Raw genomic sequence first — 24,812 nt, forward strand, 5'->3', positions numbered from 1 at the left:
TCAAATCTGGCAACCCGGGGTGTCGAAATACTATTGGGAAATGGGCAGTGGGCGGGATCACACAGGCCAAAACACAAACAGAAACTCCGGCCCAGAATGGACATTTCAAAGTACAATATACTGGCTGTTGCATTGTTTTCAGAGAAGACAGTATCTCAACTTAGCATGTTTCCTAAATCTCTGATAACATATTATGATACATTTATGCTTTAGTACAGTAAATATATTACATATTGCACCTTTAAGTTCTGATAAAAATGTCACAACTTTTACGACATATGAATCAAATAAGATTTAAAAAATCATCTAGGAATTTCAGTTATCTAGTCTGATCAAAAACTAATATTTCGAATATCGTTTTTTCAGACCAGCTTCATTGGCTGTCGTGTATCACACCATGAGTGCTATTCTATCTGTCTGTCTGTCTATCTATCATCTGTCTGTCTATGTATCTATCTGTCTGTCTATCATCTGTCTGTCTATCTATCATCTGTCTGTCTATCTATGTATCTGTCTATCTATCTGTCTATGTATCTGTCTGTCTGTCCATCTATCTATCATCTGTCTATCTATCTATGTATCTATCTGTCTGTCTGTCTGTCTATCTATCTATCTGCCTGCCTGTCATCTATCTTATCCGTGTCTGTCTGTCTATCTATCTGTCTGTCTATCTATCTATCTATCTGCCTGTCTATCTATCTGTCTGTCTATCGATCTGTCTATCTATCTATCATCTGTCTGTCTATCTATCATCTGTCTGTCTATCTATGTATCTGTCTGTCTGTCTATCTATCTGTCTATGTATCTGTCTGTCTGTCCATCTATCTATCATCTGTCCATCTGTCTATCTATCTATCTGTCTGTCTATCTATCTATCTGCCTGCCTGTCATCTATCTTATCCGTGTCTGTCTGTCCTTCCATCTATCAATCTATCTATCTATCTATCTGCCTGTCTATCGATCTGTCTGTCTATCTATCTATCTGCCTGCCTGCCTGTCTATCTATCTATCTATGCATCTGTCTGTCTATCTATCTATCTGCATGTCTGTCTGTCTATCTGCCATCTATCTCTCTTATCCGTGTCTGTCTGTCCTTCCATCAATCTAGCTTATCCGTGTGTCTATCTGTCTGTCTATCACTCCTTCTTATCCATCTGTCTGTCTATCTATCTCTCTTCTTGTCTGTCTGTCTGTCTGTCTATCTCTGTGCGATTTTAAGGCATGTATAACTTTAACCCTCAAACTTCACAAGTTTAGAACCGGTTTAAACATTCAAGCAAGGCTTTATCAAGCCAACATCAAAGTTAGTCTCGATGACCGTTCCATTTCAAGTTTTATCCTAAAATCTTGATGTTGAAAAAAATAATAATAAAAAGAGTTCCCGTCCAGTTATCAGTCTAACATTTCTCAAACTGGACTTCATAAATCACATTGAGGGAATCTTTAGTCTATCACACCTTTCAATAAAGTGAATTAACATATTATGTTTTGTTAAAGCCAGACTGGAAAATGTGCACAAGTCACATTTAACCTAGATGTTTATTAAATAAGCCACAAAAGCTAAACATTTATTTTAGATTATTTCATCGCTCTCTGCACTCTGCATGATTTATAAACTACTTTTTTTTTTAGAGAGAACAGCTGCAAAAAGTTAAGATAAGAACAGTCAAAAATGGACAGTATTTGTATTTAATGGATGTTAATTGATGGCTGTCCTCCCTCTATGACATCACAGGGTCCATAAAACAAGCATGCTCAATGGCTGTATCCTCAGGCCATGTCTTATTTCACTTTTATGAAAAGGTTTGCTCTTACTGAGAGAGTAATTGCTGAAAGACCTGTTGATTAAAGAAAGACAGGACCTGCATGTAAGAGTAAAAATGTTATTTTTCCCCCAAAGAAAGATACAAAGTATATATTATGGCAACAGACCATTCACATAAGCTGCCTTATCTGTTTAAATTAAACAGGAACTATTTTATCAGTAAACAGAGTAAAATATAAAATAGATTTGCAAAGAAATAAAAATCAATAAAACAATCACTCAGTCTTTGATACTCTAAATAAACTCTTAAAAAGCATTGATTCCCTTATTTGAGAATTCTTGTGAAGTTTTGCTGTTAGGAGTCTTATCGCTGCCGACTCGCATTACATCATGAATCTGCAAAACAAAAAAAGGTGATGTTACCTCGAGAATACAAAGGCAACAGACACAGTCAGTGATTATCAGGGTTCCCCTCATATTTTCACCGCAGTATTTCCATGTCGCTTGTGATTTAATCAAATTAATATTTATAAATATTGCATTGCACTAGAGGCGTTTTCTAGCTGATTAAATATTTTACAGCCAAGCATAGCTAGAAAAATGTATATTCACTATAGAAATGTCCACGACTTTCAACTTTTATTTGAGTAATTTCTATGACTTTGGAAATGGAAATCACAATTTTAAATCACAAATGAAAATCTTTAATCATTCATGAGATCCATGAAATATGACAAACCCTTCTGATGACACACGACATGAATAATGTGCAGATTGTGCTCTTGTGGAAAGAAATTGGTACTTTTATTCACCAAAGTGGCGTTAAACTGATCACAATGTATATTCAGGACATTAATTATGTGAAACATTACTATTACATGTTCAGAACCTCTTAAACTACTTCAAAGAGTTCTCATGAAAAAATCCTCCATGTGCAGCAATGACAGTTTTGCAGATGCTTGTTATACTAGCGGTCAGTTTGTGACCTTTCACCCCACACTTCCTGTAGCACGTGACCTTTCACCCCACACTTCCTGTAGCACTTGCCATAGATGTGACTGTCTTGTCGGGCACTTCTCACGCACCTTACAGTCTAACTGATCCCACAAAAGCTCAATGGGGTTCAGATCCATAACACTCTTTTCCAATTATCTGTTGTCCAATGTCTGTGTTTCTTTGCCCACTCGAACCTTTTCTTTTTGTTTTTCTGTTTCAAAAGTGTCTTTCTTTGCAATTCTTCCCATAAGACCTCCTGAGTCTTCTCTTTACTGTTGTACATGAAACTGGTGTTGAGCGGGTAGAATTCAATGAAGCTGTCAGCGGAGGACATGTGAGGCGTCTATTTCTCAAACTAGAGACTCTGATGTACTTATCCTCTTGTTTAGTTGCATATCTGGTCTTCCACATCTCTTTCTGTCCTTGTTAGAGACAGTTGTGCTTTATCTTGAAGACTGTAGTTACACCTTTGCATGAAATCTGCAGTTTTTTGGCAGTTTCAAGCATTGTACAGCCTTCATTCCTCAAAACAATGATTGACTGACGAGTTTCTAGAGAAAGCTGTTTCTTTTTTGCCTTTTTTGACCTAATATTGATCTTAAGACATGCCAGTCTATTGCATACTGTGGCAACTCAAAAACAAACACAAACACAATGTTCAGCTTCATTTAATGAACCAAATATCTTTCATCTGTGTTTGATATAATGACGTCATATAAAGTGATTTTCTAGTACCAAATCATCAATTTATCATGATTACTCCAGGATAAGGTGTTGCAGTGATGCTGCTGTCTAGATTTGATCAAAAATGACTTTGTTTAAATAGTGATGCTGTTTATTACATCAGTAATGTCCCGACTATAGTTTGTGATCAGTTGAACGCCACTTTGGTGAATTAAAGCACCAATTTCCTTCCGAAACAGCAAAATCTGTAAATGAACTTACAGAATCATATTTCAATATTTTCCATGATCGTGGGAACCCTGAATTCTGACCAAACAAACCACTTTAGATGACTGTTGGTGACTTTGCACAGATGGATACACAGGTGTTTAAATGTTTGTAGAATGGTAAGATGTAATAATTGTACCCAGTTGTTGCTTTTTGCGGCGGGTTCTTTTAGCAGGAACATCAGGCTCAGGCGCTTCAGGCTGAAGAGTTCGTTTTACTCTCACGGTGCGAGACAATCGATCAGGAGTACTGGCTGCAAACACACACAAACACACTTTCATTTCAATTATTGTCAGCATTTCTAGAAACGTTTGGGTTGAAAGCTTAAAGGAATATTCCGGGTTCAATGCAAGTTGAGCTCAATCGACAGCATTTGTGGCATAATATTGTTTACCACAAATAACAATAATAAAAAAAAAAAATATCTGGGTTTTTGAATGTATGGGGCCAATCCATAAACATTAAAATACTCACTGTTTCAAAAGTATAGCCACAAGATGTAAACAATATGCATGATAACATGATTTATAGTGTGATAAAATAATTTACTTCCTGTGTATATCTGTGTAAAGTTATATTCAATATTACAACTTTGCTGTCATGACGACGTAACAGCGATGAACCCTGTAATCTGGTAAACGCTGTAACGGCTTACAAATAACTTTAAATTGGTGTGTATTTTAGCATTTATGGACTGGCCCCATTCACTTCCATTGTAAATGGCTTTCTGTAACTACCGACTTGTCTGGCACGCCACGGTCGAAATCACTCAGATTGCATTTTTTCCCCAATCTGATGGTTGATGTGAACATTAACTGAAGCTCCTGACCCATATCTGCATGATTTTATGCACTGCTGCCACGTGATTAGCTGATTAGATTATGATTAGTATGAATAAGTAGGTGTACAGGTGTACCTGATAAAGTGGTCGGTGAGTGTATGTAAATGGTCTGCACTAATATAGCACCTTTTTAACCTTAGCGGTATTCAAAGCGGGACTCATTCACCTATTCACACACACATTCACACACCAATGATGGCAGAACTGCTATGTAAGATGCTAGCCTGCCATTGGGAGCAACTTGGGGTTCAGTGTCTTGCCCAAGGACACTTCGGCATGTGGAGTCATGTGGGCCGGGAATCAAACCACCAACCCTGCGATTAGTGGACTGACCCGCTCTACCACCTGAGCCACAGCCGCCCCGATATGTATATAATTCTTGTGCAAAAAACTTTACAAATATTATAAGTGAACCTAAAGGAACATATTAAAATAATCAAATAAAACTCTGTATTTAATGCCAGTTTAAAGCCACGATTCTTGCATATTTTGCCAGATCCAGCAACTAGTTCTTCCTCTGAACATCTAAATATACCTGCCTGGTCACTTATAAACCAAAAAACACCTGTGCATTCTGATTCCCTGAAGCTGTGCAGCAGCCAGCAAATCAGACTGACAGATAGTCATGCTGTTGGAAACACGCACCGAGAGTTTTCTCAATGTTTTTCAGCTCGTCCTCCTGCTGCTGGAGTTCCTGTTGCTTCTGTCGCATCTGAGGACTTTGCATATATTGTAAATGAATGTTATATTCAGACTGAACTTCATAGGCCTTCTGCATCGCAACGGAGTACTGCTGCAACAACTCTACACAGACACATGGAAGAAACAAGCATTTTATTACACATGGGATGCCCTACAAACTTCTGCAAGACATTTAAGAAAAATTCCATCATCATTAACCCTTAAATGCATACCTCGTTGGGTCAGGTCTTATTGTGAATGATTCATGCATGCATATTTACTATTTAAAAAAAAAGGTGACCTCGTAATCTTTAAGCAGAATGTCATAACTTGCTCTTCCGGTGATGACTGACGGTTCCCTGCTGACATATGCAAGGATGCGCTGCAGTTAAGCCAAGTTTTTAGTCAGTTTGTACACTGCCCCATCAAGAGCCTGTCAAACCTGAAACCTCACGTCAAAGCCGCCAATTCATAGATGAAGAGTGTATTTATGTCCGTTTCCCTCCATAAATCCTGTTGGCTACCCCAATCTACCTTGTTTACGGCCTGCTGGCTGAAACTTACAATAAGAATTCATGGTCTGTGGAAGCATCTGGAGTTTATTTGTATTTGTTAATACAGATACAGTGCTGTGAATAAGTATTTGCCCCTATCCTGATTTCTTCTGTTTTTGTGTCTCATTCTAAATTGTTTCAAAATTCCAACCAAATCAACATAAAACAAAGGCAATCTGAGTAAAAACACAAAATACAGTTTTTAAATGGTAATGTTATTTATGGAAGCAAAGAAAAGTTATCAGATACCAACTGGGCCTGTTTGAAAATGTATTTGCCCCCCCTTAGTTACTCAAATCCCCAAATCTATGAAACTGCATTCATAATGGGGTTCAGCTGGACTAGAAACACACAGACCTGATTATTGCCAGTCCTGTTCAATCAAATCAACACCTAAATTGAACTTTTCCAGCAGCATGAAGTTGGCTAAAAGGTCTCACCCAGTAGACCACTATGTCAAGGTCGAAATAAATTCCTGAAATGATGATGAAGAAGGTGGTGATTGGAATACATCAGTCTGGGAAGGCTTACAAAGCTATTTCAAAGTCTCTGGGACTCCAAAGAACCCAAGTGAGAGCCATTATCTCCAAATGGAGAAAACTTGGCACAGTAGTGAACCTTCCCAGAAGTGGCTGACCATACAAAATTCCACCAAGAACACAGCGACGACTCATCCAGGAAGTCAAAAAAAGCCAAGGACAAAATCCAAGGAACTGCAGGACTCTCTCGCATCAATAAAGGTCACTGTTCATGACTCCACTACATCTACATTTTACATTTATTAATTTGGCAGATGCTTTTATCCAAAGCGACTTACAAAAGAGACAGTGGTACAAAAGTGCCATACTACAAAGTTTCACTAGCATCAGAATAGCATTCAGAACAGATTAAAATGCAACAAGAATTATTATTATTTTTTTTTTTTTAAGTGACTGGTTAAGCGCTCATGGAAAAGATGTTTTTAGCCATTTTTTTAAAGACAGAGAGTGAGTCTGCTACACGGATGGAGTTGGGAAGGTCATTCCACCAATGTGGTATGATGAAGCCGAAAGTCCGGGAAAGTGTTTTGGTGCCTCTTTGTGTTGGTACAACAAGGCGACGTTCCTTAGCCGACCGCAGGTTTCTGGTGAGCGTGTAGCTCTGCATAAATGATTTTAGGTATGCTGGAGTAGACCCAGTGACTGTTTTGTATGTCAGCATCAGAGCCTTGATTTAATACGTGCATCAACCGGCAGCCAGTGGAGAGAGACAAGAAGTGGTGTAACATACGCTCACTTTGGTTTATTAAAGACCAGACGTGCTGCTGCATTCTGGATCATTTACAGGGGTCTAATTGCACATGCAAGGAGGCCTGAAATGAAAGCTTTAACTGTGGAACTGTTTGGAAGACAGGCGTCCTGTTACATAAAACACAGAATTCCAGTCAAGCATGGTGTGATGTGTGGAGATGCTTTGCTGCTTCAGTGCCACGGCGACTTGCAATAATTGAGGGACGCATGAATTCTACTCTCTAGCAGAAAATCCAAAGGGATGTCCAGTCATCAGTCCGTGAGTTGAAGCTTAAGTGCAACTGGATTATGGAGCAAGACAATGATCTAAATGTCCAATTCCCAATGCGCTCTATGTCCTCGTAGTGGCGTAGTGACTCGCCTCAATCCGGGCGGCGGAGGATGAATCGTCAATCATCTGAGATCGTCTATCCACGCATCTTATCACGTGACTTGTTGAGCGAGTTACATGTAGATATAGTGCATGTGGAGGCTTCACACTATTCCCCGCGGCATCCACGCACAACTCACCACGCACCCCACCGAGAGCGAACCACATTATAGCAACCACGAGGAGATTACCCCATGTGACTCTACCCTACCTAGCAAAAAGTCCAATTTGGTTGCTTAGGAGACCTGGCTGGAGTCACTCAGCACACTCTGGGTTTGAACTCGCGACTCCAGGGGTGACAGTCAGCGTCAAAACTCGCTGAGCTTCCCAGGCACCCAACTACAATATTTTAACAACATTTTAATCTTATTCTTTACCCATTATTTGATTGGACTGACAAAGAATAATACATTTTGACACAAAATTAGATATAGCAGATATGGTTTCGTAAGAGAGAGCGAGAGAGAGAGAGAGAGAGAGAGAGTGTGAGTTTGTTACCGATCTGAGTGCATGTGCTGTTGTACTCTTTGGGAAATGGAGCGCCAAACACTTGACCTCTCAGTTTCTCTATGGACGGTGCTTTATTCTGTAGGCCTCCAAACTTGCCATTGCTACGAATCCGTTCGCCTTGACGAGTTAGCAGCGTTGGACACTGTGCTTTGTTCTGAACAACCTGCCAAAACATTCACAAACACATGAACATGTTGCAGTAAGCATATGAAAATACTACACACGCATACAAACACACTGGTGCTCTTACCCCCCTGCGATAATCATTAGCAGAATCCAAGTCATCCACCAGGATAGTGTCTCCAACGAGACTCGCAAACACTGTGGAGACAGAGAACAAGTCAGTTCGCCCATGTAGTGTCGCTGTTTAACCCTCAGAGACCCATTGTAGCAAAACAATTATATAATCTAGTTTTCATTCATTATTAATTCAAGTCCCCATGAAGTGGCTTGACGAGCACCATTTTTTTTTCCTGTGTTGATGTTGCAGTGCCGGTGAATGGCAGTGCGGAAAACACAGTGTTCACACCACAGCTGAATGTGACCAAAATCAGATTTTTTATTGGTTGCCTCCTGCCCTCCCTTCAAGACCTGTACACTTCCAGTTTGAGGAAAAGGTCTGGAAAAAAATCACTCTGGACCCCACTCACCCAGCCCACTACCTTTTTGAACTGTTTCCTTCTGGCAGACGCTTCAGAGCACTGAGCACCAGAACCGTCAGGCACAAGAACAGTTTATTCCCTCAGGCCATCCATCTAATGAACAGTTAAAACTGCCCCATTGAGCAGTAATTATGTGCAATACACAGCCTAATCTATTTATATTTATCCAACATATCCAACCTCATCTGCCATTACATTCATTACATGCTTGACTATCTGTATATAACAGATTTGTATTTGTAAATACAGTTTAAGTCAGAAGTTCACATACACTTTGAAGTCATTAAATATCATTTTTTAAGCACGCCACAGATTCAATATTAGCAAACTATAGATTTGGCAGATTTTACCACTTTTAATTGACTATATCACAATTCCAGTGGGTCAGAAGTTTACATACACTGAGTTAACTGTGCCTTTAAGCAGCTTGAACAATTTAAGAAACTTATGTCAAGCCTTTAGGCAATGAGCCAATTAGCTTCTGATAGGCTAATTGGCATCAATTGGAAGTGTTCCTGTTGATGTATTTTATTGTATTTTTCTACCTTCAAACTCAGTGCCTCTTTGCTTGACATCATGGGAAAATCAAAAGAAATCAGACCTCGTATCTGGTTCATCCTTGGGAGCAATTTCCAAACACCTGAAGGTACCACATTCATCTGTACAAACAACAGTACTCAAATATAAACATCATGGGACAATGCAGCATCATACTGCTCAGGAAGGAGACGCATTCTGACTCCTAGAGATGAACGTAGTTTGGTGCGGAAATTGCAAATCAATCCCAGAACAACAGCAAAGCACCTTGTGAAGATGCTGGAGGAAACGGGTAGACAAGTATCTATATCCACAGCAAAACGAGTCCTATATCCACATAACCTGAAAGGCTGCTCAGCAAGGAAGAAGCCACTGCTCCAAAACCACCATAAAAAAGCCAGACTACAGTCTGCAAGTGCACATGGGGACAACGATCTGACTTTTTGGAGAAATGTCCTCTGGTCTGATGAAATAAAAATTGAACTGTTTGGCCATAATTACATCATTATGTTTGGAGGAAAAAGGGTGAGGTAACCGGAAGAACACCATCCCAACTGTGACGCATGGGGGCTGGCAGCATCATGTTGTGGGGGTGCTTTGCTGCAGGAGGGACTGGTGCACTTCACTAAATAGATGACATCATGGGGAAGGACACTTATGTGGATATATTGAAGCAACATCTCAAGACATCAGCCAGGACGTTACAGCTCTGTTGCAAATGGACAGTGACCCCAAGCACACCTGCAAAGTTGTGGCAAAATGGCTTAAGAACAAAGTCAAGATATTGCAGTGGCCATCTCAAAGCCCTGACCTCAATCCGATAGAAGATTTGTGGGCAGAACTGAAAAAGCATGTGTGGATGGAGGACTACAAACCTGACACAGTTACACCAGTTCTGTCTGGAGGAATGGGACAAAATTCTTATTATGAGAAGCTTGTGGAAGGAAACCCAAAACATTTGACCCAAGTTAAACAATTTTAAGGCAATGCTCCCAAACACTAACAAAGTGTGTGTAAACTTCTGACTCACTGGGAATGTGATGAAGGAAATAAAAGCTGAAATAAATAATTCTCTCTACGATTATTCTGACATTTCACATTCTTAAAATAAAGTGCTGATCCGAACTGACCTAATACAGGGAATGTTTTCTACAATTAAATGTCAGGAATTGAGAATAATTGAGTTTAAATGCATTTGGCTAATGTGTATGTAAACTTCTGACTTCAACTGTATATATATATATATATTAATCACATTAACTATGAACTGGCTGTTCACACTTAAGACACATAGGAAAAAATCAGATACGTATCCGATTTATTTCCGCATATGAAAGTGGCCCAGATTGGATTTGGCTGTTCACACGATCATCCAATTAACAGATCTGTGCTACATGTGAGTGAAAAAAAAAAATCTGATTTGTGGCCACATTCAGGTGCGGTGTGAAAGTAACATTAGTGTTCATTACTTTTACTGATCGTTGGTTGTTAGCTCATTCTATTACTGCCAGTGTAGTTGCTCTGCCAGGACATGAGCTGAGCTGAGCTGAGCATTACAAATAAGGAAAGAAAGTCGTTCTCTTAATAGGAAGTTCCATGACATCATTCCATGATGCACTAAGCTGGCAGTTTCATCTGGAGACATTTAAAATATAGATGAAGAACTCAAACATAGTGAATCAAAAGTATACTAAAGTCGTGACACAAAAAGGGATGCAACAAGATGCATCACAACTCCAACTAACGTAAAGCTACCCCATAAGCTCTCAAACGCAAAAGACACACTCAAATAATGAGTCTAAACATTTATGCTCCCATTATTTCCTTCAAATGAAAACCAACGTGCTTAAACTTGTCAATCACAGATTGTTTTCTGAAAAATCTGATCTCATCTTTTAATGTCTACGTTGTGTAACCAGGATAGTTTTTAAGTAAGCGTAACATAATGCATAAACATAAGTCGGACCCTCACTGTCTGTGGGCGGGGCCAGGCATGTACAATAAGTTTACGCTTAAATTGTAAACGTCTCTTGATGCATAAAGTCACTCATGTGTGATACCATTTGAAAGCTATACTTTTCATAGGATACAATCACTTTTGCATTTATGTTGCATAAAATAACAACATAAACAAAACTCTACATCAACTCTTACCTTAGGCTGTTTTCTTCAAAATCAGTAATTTTTTACTTGTCCGAGTTTGCTTGGTAAAATAATCCAATGTTATATCTCAAATGTCAAACTAAATTTGCAATGCAACAGGAGCTTCATGATATACCAATCATCAGCAAAATGGTATAAACTACTGTTATATATCATTGCAAAGCTTTCCAATGACACCTAGGTTGTGCTTCTAGTCCACTCAGAGGCCAATATATTTCACAAAACAGTGATGAACATGCATGTGTTCCAAAATAGACAGGATGTCTATGGTGTGAGTGCTTAGCTCCGTTAGAGCGCCACCTACATTTCAGATCTGTTTATTGTGATGGAAGGTGTCAGAGAAAAAAATATTTTCCTAGTACTTGCTGACATCTAGTGGAATTAAATAAGTATTTTTGCAGGGAAATAGAGCAAACAGAAACAGGAACTGTATGCTTAAAAGTTTAGGACAACAAAAAAAGAGAGATAAAAAATGTAAATCATAAGATTGTAAAAATACAGTATTAGGGTGCTTTCACACTTGGTTGGACAGAACCAAAGTTTGTCTTCAAAAGCATCTATGTATACTTGCATGGGTGCTACTCATAATTTCTGAATCTCTACCGAATATCATTAATTCCTCGTGTAGGGCATGTTACCAGAACATTCAAACTGACAGTCATTACACTTCACTGAAAACAAATCTTGATCCTAATGAACTGATTAATTCTGAACCTATTTAAAGTCTTTCACAATGTTTCTTCTAGTAGCGAAACGGTCTTCATGAAGGGTTCCTGTAAGGTTTTAGGTACAGTTACAGTACTAAACTCCAATTAATATTACATAAAGTACATACTGTCTTGCTGTGAGTTAGAGTGAATGACACATGGACTTGCCTTTATTGCAGCTTTCAACATATTGAGGGAAAATGAGCAGATCTTTGACAAACACAGGATTTCCAAGAGCAGGGAAGAGAGTCAAACCATTCCTGATGTGAGGCAGCAGCCTAAGACAACACACACAAAAACACATGCATACACCTGAGACAATACAAGACAATTAAATATACAATTTATTTGATATTTATTTTATTTTGAGGGTTCTATCATCAATATTTAAAGGGACACCAGTGTGAGACTATCACCCAGCTTCATCATTGTTAAGTGGGGGTGCAAATGTATTCGCCAATATAATTTTTTCCCCTAAAATTATAGGTATTGATATGTTCTCACTTCAATTGTTCTCAGCAGTTGAGGTTCTGGGTTACTGACCAGAAGGTTGGGGGTTCAAGCCCCAGCACCGCCAAGATGCCAATGTTGGGCCCTTGAACAAGGCCCTTGACCCTATCTGCTCCAGGGGCGCCATATTATGGATGACCCAGCACTCTGACCCCAGCTTAGCTGGGATAGGTGAAAAACAAATACATTTCACAGTATATATGCAAAAATGTATGTATAATGTGTGACCAAAATAAAGGCTTCTTATTAGTTATTTTGGATAACCACTCTGCACAATTGTGGTGAGCAGAAAAACATCTGATAATGCACAACACGTCGAACCTTGAGGCGAATGGGCTACAACAGCAAAAGACCGCGTCGGGTTCAACATCAGTCAGCCAAGAACAGAAAGCGGAAGCGGCACAGGCTCAACTTAACTGGACGGTTGAAAAACGTTGCCTGGTCTGATGAGTCTTGATTTCGGCTGAGGCACATAGATGGTAGGGTCAGAATTTGGCGACAACAGCATACATTCATGGACCTAACCTGCCTTGTGTCAACAGTGCAGGCTGGTGGTGGTGTTGTAATTGCGTGAGGGATAATTTCTTGGCACATTCTGGGCACGTTAATACCAATCAATCACCGCTTGAATGCCACAGGCTCTTTGAGTATTGTTGCTGACCATGTGCATCCCTTCATGGACATAATTCACCCATCTTCTAATGGCTACATCCAGCATGATAATGCACCATTTCACAAAGCAAAAGTAAAACTGGCTTCATGAACATGTCAATGAGTTCACTGTTCTTCAGTAGCATTCCCAGTCACCGGATCTGAATCCAATAGACTACCTTTGGGATGTGGTAGAATGGGTGATTCACAGGGAAAACGTGCAGCTGACAAATCCGCAGAAATTGTGTGATGCAATCATGTTTCACCATGGACCAGAATCTCAAAGGAATGTTTACAACATCTTATGGGAATCCATGTCGTTTTAAGAGGCTGTTTTAAGAGCAATGGGATGCCCTACACAGTATTATTATAGTGTTCCTAATTAAGTGCTCATTTAATACAGGTAATATTTTACATTGGAACTTTAGGCCACATACACTGGTCCATTTATGGTTGAAAAAGCATTGATTTAGCAACATTTACGCCTCTCATCCACAGTGGAATGCCGCTTTCCCCCGCCAAAAATGGAGACTTTTGGAAAAACTGTACTAGAACCACATACTTGACATTAGGAAACTGTATTAGTTTGAATTGCATTTAAAAAATATATGCAAAAGAGTAAAGATTTATAGTATCCTTGATTTCAGCCCTATTGTTGAAAGTAAAAAGCAACGTCAAAATATGCATACTTCCCTACTATACAGTACTCCTAATACATCATGCCAATGGAGCAGCATGTCCGAAACCTTAGTATTAACCCAGATGACCTACAATATCCATTTTGTATATTGCCACGGGAGCTGAGACATCGGAAAGTGCATCCTTCTTCAAATATTGTAAAGTTTATCCTCTGACGACATGCAATTGCAGATGCAGGGAATGTCTCTAAGATGATGAATATGTAGCCCTGGTCTACATGCCAATCTTTCTTTACTTACCCCATCTCAAAGTCATCATCAACTCAAAAACTGGAGAAAAAAGTGAGAATGCATGTGTGTACCTGTTGCTTGGTCTCCAGAAGACCGTCTCAAGCGGGATGACTTGCTGTCGTCCGTGTGTATCATTATAGATTCTCATGGCAGCAGCTGTTGTTTCAGTGACCACACAGTCCATGTCACCCAGCATATGCCAGGAGATCACCTTCGCTGCATCATCATCCTCTATCTGTGCCAGATGAGCTACCTACAAATCATCACACATTTTCAGGTCTACGTTTCAAAGGATGCAGCAATTTGTTCAAATTCCCCACTGAAAAGACCATTTTAGACTAGCATGAAGAGATCCAAGGTGATGTATTCTGGTTTAAACTGGTTAGTGCTGGTCTCAAAGTCAATCTGAAATATTTCACAATGAAGAGAGTCATATCTGTGTTATCTATACACACTATTACTCACAGTAATTAACTGTAAATTGGTGTCATTCTAAATAAAGCCTAAAAATAATAAGTGAACTGAAAATATACAGTTTTAAAGCCCAAAGTATCCTTCAGTTGTCAGGTTGCTTTGCTGATTGCTCTGTGCACAGTGTGCATGACTCAAATTTCCACAATAGCCCAGATTTTCACAACAAGTGGACAGTCCTCGTCAGTGCGCATCGGCGACGCCGATTAGTTTTATGTACTGAAATGTACTGAAAGAGTAAAACAAAACAGTCACTGTGCGCATGCGTCGAACGCATTCATATTTGTTTTGCATTCAAAAGAGTATACTTTGAAAGGCAATGGGGTGATCCAATCCAGAATGCAGAAAAACGAAGTATACCCGCTCTTTGAGAGGTACTGTAAATACCAATTCTCCTATTTCCTATGTATTTTTATTCAAATGTATTACAATTTAAAAGTCAGCCACATTCAATTTGGTATTTACATTATTGTTTAATTGGTTAACTAATTAAATTTAATGACAATATTGAACATTTCTAATGAGTAATATGGTAATATGTTCCTGTGTGTGTTATGTAAGGGGGTGTGGCATACAAGGGGAAGACAGTCTAGCTCGAGGATGTGCTTCCATGAATGCGGCTGAAGTTTAATAATGTTCCTGCAAGTGTATAATTCATTTTGAACACAACATGGTGTCAGGAGTGCACTTGAGGTACTGTAGTTCACTCGTACAGAGTGAAGCTTAGACGTTTTAGCGTTTTAGTGTAGCTTAGACGTTTTAGCGTAGAGTGCAAGAGTGTAAAGCTAATCTTGTGGTGGTCTATCCGGGCTCATACACATTAGCCATGGAGGATGCACATGACGAAGACGTGACCAGGCAGGGGCCAGGGAACAATGTGGTTGTGTCAGGACAGAGCGCCACAGTCAGTATTCAGCCGCCGGTGCCCCTGCGATTTTTCCAAGCCCCAAGAGTGGCCAAGATGGATATGATGATTTGAACGATTTCGTCAAGCGAGTTACCTGAATTCGTCTATGGAGGAAAATCAGGTGAACATTCTCATCTAGTGCATGGCGGACGAGGATGATGACATTCTGTGGGGATTGAATCTTACGGAGTGACAGAGGAATATGTCCTCTACAGTAAGGGATCCTTTAGACTCGCACTTTGAAGAATGCGATTTATGAACGGGCTAGATTCAATTCTTGCAAGCAGGGTGAAAATGAAATCGTAACACTAGCTGGGCACTGCAACTATGGAGCGCGCTACACAATGAGCTCATTAGAGACAGATAAGTAGTGTGTAAAAGCATTGCCACACAGAAAAAAATGGAAGCCTTCTACATTTATGCATTTGGCAGATGCTTTTATCCAAAGTACAATTATTACAGGGACAATCCGCCCCGAGCAACCTGGAGTTAAGTGCCTTGCTCAAGGACACAATGGTGGTGGCTGTGGGGATCGAACCAGCAACCTTCCGAATACCAGTTATGTGCTTTAGCCCACTACGCCACCACCACTCCAACATTGGAGGACATTTACTTGCATGATACAAAGCCAGCTCTAAAACACGTGACCAGGCCACTCTTAGGACCAGGCAGACAACCACTGGAGGTACTGGGCGTGACCAGTATGGTATTACAAAAAGGGCAAATAGAGGCGACATAGGATGTGTATGTGATCAAAAACGTACACACAGCATTGTTGGGTAGGCCAGCAATAACATGTCTTGATCTAGTAACAAGAATGGACAGGTTTGACATAGTGACCTTGAAGAAAAGCCACACAAAACTGTGCAGTGGTCTCATCAAACAGTCTTATGCGATGAAGCTGCAACCAGATGCCGTGCGTTTCTCTCTTATGAATCCGAGGCACATTCCTCTGCCCCTTATGTGCAAAGTTAAGCAGGAACTTCAATGTATGGAGGACATTGTGTCATAACCAGAATGGAAGAGCGTACTGACTGGTGCTCTGGTATGGTGGTAGTGCCAAAGAAAGATGGAACCGTTCGTCTGTGTGTGGATTTGACAAAGTTGAATGAAGCTGTTTGTAGTTAAGAAATACATACTGCCATCAGTGGAGCAGAGTCTTGGCATGTTGGCAGGGGCCAATATTTTTAGCAAGCTTGATGCAAATTCAGGATTTTGGTAAATTCCTCTAACCCCAGAGACAGCTAAAAACACAACATTCATAAATCCCTTCGGCATATTCTTCTTTAACCGCCTTCCTTTTGGTATTGCTTCGGCTCCCGAACATTCATTTCCAAAGTAGAACGGTGACAGAGGTTACAGAGGGACTAGAGGGAGTCATTTGTCATATGGATGATGTGCTCATTTGGGGAGGAACGCAAAAAGAACATGACTCACGATTGCACACAGTGTTGCAAAAGATCCAGACTGCTGGCATCGCACTGAATGTGGATAAATGTGATTTGACAAAAAGCGAGATTCGCTTTCTGAGACATATCATCTCAGTGGATGGAATCAGACCACACCCTGGTAAAACAGAGGCCACAATGTAAATGCAGCCACACTAAAATGTTAGTGAGGTAAGACGGGGATGTAGTGAGGTAAGTCTGGGGATGGTGAATCAGTTGGGGAGATTCATCCATCAGCTGGATGAGAAGGACAGACTGCTTAGAGACTTCGTCAAAGTGTAATCACTGAGTCTGGTGCGCAGATCAGCACAAAGCTTTTAAGGAATAATAAAAAGAGAGCTGTCATCTACACCAGTGCTAGTAATGTATGATCCTGAATGATGACATCAAAGTGTCAGCAGACACATCATCCTTTGGATTGGGGGCAGTTCTTTTGCAGAAATGGGAAGCCGAGTGGAAACCTGTGACATATGCTCTGTGACATAACCTGTGATGCTCTCTTACACCTGTAGAGCAGGTGACGTAATTTGACGTAGGCATGTGAACGTTTCAAAGACTTTCTCATTGGAAAACACTTCGAGATGGAGACCGATCATAAACCACTCATCAGCCTCCTAGGAAAACAAGCATTGGACTCCTTACCTCCCAGAATTCAACGTTTCAGGATGAGGTTAATGAGGTATTTTTATTCAATGGTTCATGTTCATGTTAGGGTGAGGAGCTCAGTCATCCATGAGGAGCTCGGTGTAGAGCTGCTGCTCCTTTGCAGTTGAGGTGGTTTGGGCATCTGGTAAGGATGCCCCCTGGCCGCCTCCCTAGGGAGGTGTTTCAGGCACGTCTAGCTGGGAGGAGGCCTCGTGGAAGACCCAGGATTAGGTGGAGAGTTTACATCTCCACACTGGCCTGGGAACGCCTCGGGGTCCCCCAGTCAGAGCTGGTTAATGTGGCTCGGGATAGGGAAGTTTGGGGCCCCCTTTATGCTGCCTTAATGTGATATTTGAGAGGTTCAAAATTTGGGTCACCATTCACTTGGATTGTATGGGCCAACGGAGCTTAAATATTCTTCTAAAAATATTTATTTGTGTTCTGCAGAAGATAAGGATGGCATGAGGGCAAGTAAATGAGAGAATCTTCATTTTGGGGTGAACTAACCCTTTAAATGTACAAAGCCATTCATGTACTGGTATTATGCAGAAATATCAGATATGTGCAAAGTGTAAATGCAGACTAACAGACCTGCTGCCCTCTGTTTTATTGTTAATATTAATCAAACAGCAATACTGACAAAAAAACGAGAAAAGCACACTGTCCTCGGCTCGATCTCTTACATTTCACTGACCGGTCTCCTTTTCAGTCAAACTTTAGTCTCACTTTAACATGCTTATTGAACAATATCTATATATAACGATATATAATAAGCACACAATAAAGATTATGCCAACAATTCTTTTAAAAAGTATTTTGCATTATATTACTTTGTTTTTTGCATAATATGATTTTTTTATGTTTATTTGCTGCTGTTCCTGAAAACGTAAAGCACTGTTTACTCTGTTCTTTAATTACTGGATCTTGAATAATTACTTGAACACAGCTTGAAGCAATGTTTCCTTTAGAAACCCTTGAAGGCTTCATTAATTTAATTTGTTAATATTTACATTAATATTAAACTTTTAACATAACGGAGCACTATTAAAACATCTTTGTGTATTTATTCATTTTTCAGACGCACTGCACTGTGCACTTGTGAGATGAATATTAATACATATAAAAACAAACACAAACCTTCCCCAGAACTCCTGGGCTGCCTTTGAAAGGGTCTGGAATTGTGCATTTCCGTCGAGGTTGATTCTCTATCTTGTTCAAAGTTGCTTTCTTCACATTTATTATATTCTCTATTGCTGATACCTAGACAGATATACACACAAACATTCATCTATGCATGCAGGAATCAAATAAATGATTGTACAAAGTAGGGATGTCGTGATTAATCGATTTCACAATTAACTGTGATTAAAATGGTCACGGTTATTAAACCGTAAGAATTCAGAAGCAATGGTTAAACCATGTTGTCTATTTTAAGAAAATGTACTGAAATTGAGTCTTTCAGTGTGGGTCTAACTACTTGCGCCGCGTGTGTCCTGCCCTCTGCCTGGCTGGTCTATGAGGCTGTTACTATTGTAATGGCCTCATAGACTAGCCAGGCAATCACCTCGTGAACTCCGTTACCATAGTAACAGCCTCATAGACCAGCCAGGCAATCACCTTGAGAACTCCGTTACCATAGCAACAGCCTCATAGACCAGCCAGGCAGAGGGCAGGACACACGCGGCGCAAGTAGTTAGACCCAGTGAACTTTCAGCGCATTTTGAAACTCTCAAAATGAAAACATGGCGGAACAACGTGTCTTCCTAATTCCCGTGACTTCCATTTACGCCATTTCATAGTTTTGATTACATTACTATTCTTTTAGAATGTCAAAAATAGTGATACTCAAGCATAAGTAGGTGTGTCCATACTTATGACTGGTAGTGTACATGTGTGTGGAGACTCACAGTGGTTAGTTCTGAGATGTTCAAGCCACACTTTATAATCTGAGGTTTGAGTTCATTCAGTTTTTTAGATGCATTTCGCACCTGACCTGAAGAGAATGCAAATGGACAACAATTACATACACATCGTAAATAACAAAGAAAATGTAAGCACAGCGTAGTTCTAACGGGAAGACTAGCAGCTGTACATCATCGCACCATTAGCGGGGTAATTCCCAGCCAATCACATGTAAGCCATTACTTTATAAGTCTGCTCACAATCACAATGCTGTTTCAGTGTGCTAACACGACAACCTCCTCCACCCCACCACCACCTGTTGAGCCCTGTTCTGCACGGGGGTAGGCTCCTCGCCCCTGCCTCCGGCAGGATATGATGGTTCAGAGTACAAATTCTTCAGGCTGGCAGACGGGGCTTACGCCAAAGAGAGACATTACTTTTCTGTTTTATATTCATCAAATAAATGGCACCTTAAATTTTACTCAAGTCTGCGAGTCTTCCCGATAGAACGATAGTGTTCGCAGATACACACGCAACAGAGAAATAATCACACACTACAAAATCAGAATATGTGTAGTGCTTACAGTCGAGTTCAGATATGAGCTGCTTGTTGGTGTCCAAGATCTCGCGGTAGATCAGAACAGATTGGGACAGACGATCTTTCTTCTTACTCAGAGTCGTCATGACTTTTTGATGTTCTACATCTGCAATACAAAACACAGAAACTGATGGTTACACACTGTGCATATTCTTGATAACCATAAATAGCAAGTGTTTTCAAATCACTGAAAACTAGGGCTGTCGATTTAACATGTTTAATTTAGTGCTTGAAGCAGAGGTGGGGCAAGTTATACATGTTGAAGTCACAAGCAAGTCTCAAGTCTTCTCCCCAATTTGGAACGCCCAATTCCCAATGCGCTCTAAGTGATTGTGGTGGCGTAGTGACTTGCCTCAATTCGGGTGGCTGAGGACGAATCTCAGTAGCCTCTGCGTCTGAGACCGTCAATCCGAGCGTCTTATCATGTGGCTTGTTGAGCGCATTAACACGGAGACGAAGACCTGAAAATGGCGAGTGTAGGGGTGTAACCCCGGTGTCCTGGCCAAATTCCCCCCATTGGCCCTTCTCAATCATGGCCTCCTAATAATCCCCATCCATTAATTGGCTCTATATCTCAGTTCTCTCCACCAATAGCTGGTGTGTGGTGAATGTACTGGCGCATTATGGTGGATGCTGCACACTAGTGATGGTTGAGGAGAGTCCCCTGTTCACTGAGTAAAGTGATTTGATTGTAGTGTCTGAAAAGCGCTATATAAATTTAACATTCATTCATTCAAGAAAGCCAAATTGCTGCCACACAGGCAATTTCAGCATAGACGACCCATTCTAAATCTCTTTGTCGGGCGTCACATGGATAGAAAACAAATTTGAAATATTGCATTTTGCCTTAATATGGTTTGCTGATGTTTTTTTGTTTCGCGATATTTCGAAATTCAACATGTATTGTCCCATCCCTATTGAAAATGCTGGAAACTTGTCAGATCATACCTCGTTAGGACACAGCATTGACTGAATCTGGTTACAACAAAAATCTAGGATGTAAGTGAACACATATGCCTCATTTTTCTGTATTTAATGTTGGCTTCTGTTGACTGACCGTTGTAGAATCTGAAAGGCAGGGTGAATGGGACGATGGAGATGTCAGACTGCTGAGCTTCAAAGTAAAAGTGTAGAGAGTATTCAGCTCCATCCACACCAGGACTGTTCTCCAAAAGAGCCAAATCCTGCAGGACACAAACAAACACACACTTGCACTCACTGAGAGGGATGGCCGATACAGAAGCAACAATTTATATCACCAAATTATATATATATATACATACAGTTGAAGTCAGAAGTTTACATACACCCGAGCCAAATACATTTAAACTCAGTTTTTCACAATTCCTGACATTTAATTGTAGAAAACATTCCCTGTATTAGGTCAATTTGGATCACTATTTTATTTTAAGAATGTGAAATGTCAGAATAATCGTAGAGAGAATGATTTATTTCAGCTTTTATTTCCTTCATCACATTCCCAGTGAGTCAGAAGTTTACACACACTTTGTTTTTGGTAGCATTGCCTTTAAATTGTTTAACTTGGGTCAAATATTTTGGGTTTCCTTCCACAAGCTTCTCACAATAAGTTGCTGGAATTTTGTCCCATTCCTCCAGACAGAACTGGTCAGTCAGGTTTGAAGACCTCCATCCACACACATTTTTTCATTTCTGCCCACAAATCTATCGGATTGAGGTCGGGGCTTTGTAATGGCCACTCCAATATCTTGACTTTCTCCTTAAGCCATTTTGCCACAGCTTTGGAGGTGTGCTTGGGGTCATTGTCCATTTGGAAGACCCATTTGTGACCGAGCTTTAACTTCCTGTCTGATGTCTTGAGATGTTGCTTCAATATATCCACATAAGTGTCCTTCCTCATGATGTCATCTATTTAGTGAAGTGCACCAGTCCCTCCTGCAGCAAAGCACCCCCACAACATGATGCTGTCGCCCCCATGCTTCACGGTTGGGATGGTGTTCTTCCGGTTGCCTCCCCCTTTTTCCTCCAAACATAACGATGGTCATTATGGCCAAACAGTTAAATGTTTGTTTCATCAGACCAGAGGACGTTTCTCCAGAAAGTAAGACCTTTGACCCCATGTGCACTTGCAGACTGTAGTTTGGCTTTTTTATGGTGGTTTTGGAGCAGTGGCTTCTTCCTTGCTGAGCAGCCTTTCAGGTTATGTGGATATAGGACTCGTTTTACTGTGGATATAGATACTTGTCCACCTGTTTCCTCCAGCATCTTCACAAGGTCATTTGCTGTTGTTCTGGGATTGATTTGCACTTTTTGCACAAAAACCACATTCACCTCAAGGAGACAGAAACGGTATGATGCTGCATTGTCCCATGTTGTATATATTTGAGTACTATTGTTTGTACAAATGAACGTGGTAATTTCATGCATTTGGAAATTGCTCCCAAGGATGAACCGGATTTGTGGAGGTCCACAATTGTCTTCTGAGGTCTTGGCTGATTTCTATTGATTTTCCCATGATGTCAAGCAAAGACGCATTGAGTTTGAAGGTTGGCCTTAAAATACATCCACAATTCTCCAGTTGACTCCAATTAGCCAATCAGAAGCTAATTGGCTAATTGTCTAAAGGCTTGACATACTTTTCTGGAATTTTCCAAGCTGCTTAAAGGCACAGTTAACTTAGTGTATGTAAACTTCTGACCCACTGGAATTGTGATATATTCAATTAAAAGTGAAACAATCTGTCTGTAAACAAAAATTACTCGTGTCATGCACAAACTAGATGTCCTAAACAACTTGCCAAAACTACAGTTTGCTAATATGAAATCTGTGGACTAAGTGTATATATAATTCTGAATTCATCTGTATCTATATATATATATGGGCAGTGGTGGCTCAGTGGTTGAGGCTCAGAGTTACTGACCAGAAGGTTGGGGGTTCAAGCCCCAGCACCACCAAGATGCCACTGTTGGGCCCTTGAGCAAGGCCCTTAACCCTATCTGCTCCAGGGGCGCCGTATCATGGCTGATCCTGCACTCTGACCCCAGCTTAGCTGGGATATGTGAAAACTAATAAATTTCACTGTATATATGCAAAAAACTGTGTGTATAATGTGTGACCAAAATAAAGGATTCTAAGGATTCTATATGTAGTATATATACACCAATTATTGTAGAATAATCATTTTTAGATGGTATAATAATCATTCTTAGATATCAAAATACTTCTATGAGTTTCTAGGCCTTTGTGTGAGCCAGGAGAGAGCATATGAGGTTACTAAAAGTGTTGATGCTGCAGAGAACACAAAGAATGGTATACAACCTTGAAATACAGGATGTACTCTTTAATCAGTTATTATATGAATGGTGTCTTGTATTCTTGCAGCTGGTGTTTTGCTGTTTCTGTTAATTAGTAGTATTCTGACATATATCTTTGGTGTATTTCCTTTATGCTGACATGTATCTCTAAAATATATGGTGTATCTCATTAAAATACAGGATGCACTTCTTACGAAAACACTTTTAATAAGTTAGATATCTCTTATATGATATGTTTCTGGCATGGTGTTTTACCTTGATGAGTTAAATATCTTTGAAGCTTGTATTTTCTTTCATTAATCAAATGATACTGTGTATGAACAAACAAGGCAGCCTCATTATGAGGGTACACTGAAATGTAGGGCAAAGGTAAAAGGTATGTGATGGGGACATGGCTGTTTGTATCATACACAGGTGTTTCTAAAATTGATGAACTTTTATCATGAACTATGACTTATGTCAAAAACAAGTGGAGTTACCAGTTGATGTATGTTTTTTAAAAATAATTAGATGGGGGATTTTCCACCAACATTTAATTAGTGAGGAAAATAGAACATATTGGTGGCGAAGGAAAGAGACAAGAGCAATTATTCTATTGGTCAGAGATAATGGGCAAGAAGATAACAAAAAGGTATATAACTGAGAACTCAGGAGGATAGAGTCAGAACATTCAGCTGATTGGTCTCTTGTTTGTTGGTGATCAATAAACTACAACTTTGGCATCTGGAACTCAAGACTCTGAAAGTTTTCTTCAACTTAGAGAAACTCGTCGCAATATTCCACGACACAATCAGCCATAAGATTAAAACCACCTGCCTAATATTGTGTAGGTCCCCCTCGTGCTGCCAAACAACGCCAACCCGCAACTCAGAATAGCATTCAGAGATTATATTCTTCTCACCACAATTACACAGAGCGGTTATCTGAGTTACCGTAGACTTTGTCAGTTTGAACAAGCCTGGCCATTCTCTGTTGACCTCTCTCATCAACAAGACATTTCTTACCACAGAACTGCCGCTCACTGGATGATTTTAGTTTTTGGCACCATTCAGAGTAAATTCTGGAGACTGTTGTGTGTGAAAATCCCAGAAATACTCAAACCAGCCCGTCTGACACCAACAATCATCCATGCGATTATCTAATCAGCCAATCGTGTGGCAGCAGCGCATCATGCAGATACGGGTCAGGAGCTTCAGTTAATATTCACATCAACCATCAGAATAGGGAAAACCGTGATCTCAGTGATTGGAGCGTGGCATGATCGTTGGTGTTGTTTTGGTGTTGGTCTGTACTATTTTGCTTTAGTGTCAGTTGATTACATTTTTTAATTGTGATTAATCGCATATCTTTCCAGAGTAAATCGCTATTATTTGCACATTTTGAAAGTGCTTAAATTAGCTATTTATACTCCTTTTCCTGTCAAAATGCATTT

General features: G+C 40.1%; 1 protein-coding gene across 1 annotated transcript in view; it reads right to left on the bottom strand.

Annotated features, from left to right (window-relative positions):
- Window positions 1-1,502: 1,502 nt before the first annotated feature.
- LOC127649387 (structural maintenance of chromosomes flexible hinge domain-containing protein 1-like) overlaps window positions 1,503-24,812 on the bottom strand; it is a 75,294-nt gene continuing 51,984 nt past the window's right edge. Inside the window, exons 39-49 of the mRNA XM_052134456.1 lie at window positions 21,145-21,271; window positions 20,074-20,193; window positions 19,495-19,580; window positions 18,725-18,847; window positions 14,188-14,369; window positions 12,195-12,304; window positions 8,208-8,278; window positions 7,946-8,120; window positions 5,199-5,357; window positions 3,852-3,965; window positions 1,503-2,161 (exon numbers count right to left, since the gene is read on the bottom strand). Coding sequence (XP_051990416.1) covers window positions 2,154-2,161; window positions 3,852-3,965; window positions 5,199-5,357; window positions 7,946-8,120; window positions 8,208-8,278; window positions 12,195-12,304; window positions 14,188-14,369; window positions 18,725-18,847; window positions 19,495-19,580; window positions 20,074-20,193; window positions 21,145-21,271 — 1,275 coding nt within the window. The 3' untranslated portion in view covers window positions 1,503-2,153. The remainder of the gene's footprint in view (window positions 2,162-3,851; window positions 3,966-5,198; window positions 5,358-7,945; window positions 8,121-8,207; window positions 8,279-12,194; window positions 12,305-14,187; window positions 14,370-18,724; window positions 18,848-19,494; window positions 19,581-20,073; window positions 20,194-21,144; window positions 21,272-24,812) is intronic.

This window comes from Xyrauchen texanus, chromosome 1 (genome assembly GCF_025860055.1).
Source record: "Xyrauchen texanus isolate HMW12.3.18 chromosome 1, RBS_HiC_50CHRs, whole genome shotgun sequence".
Taxonomy (NCBI): Eukaryota; Metazoa; Chordata; class Actinopteri; order Cypriniformes; family Catostomidae; genus Xyrauchen; species Xyrauchen texanus.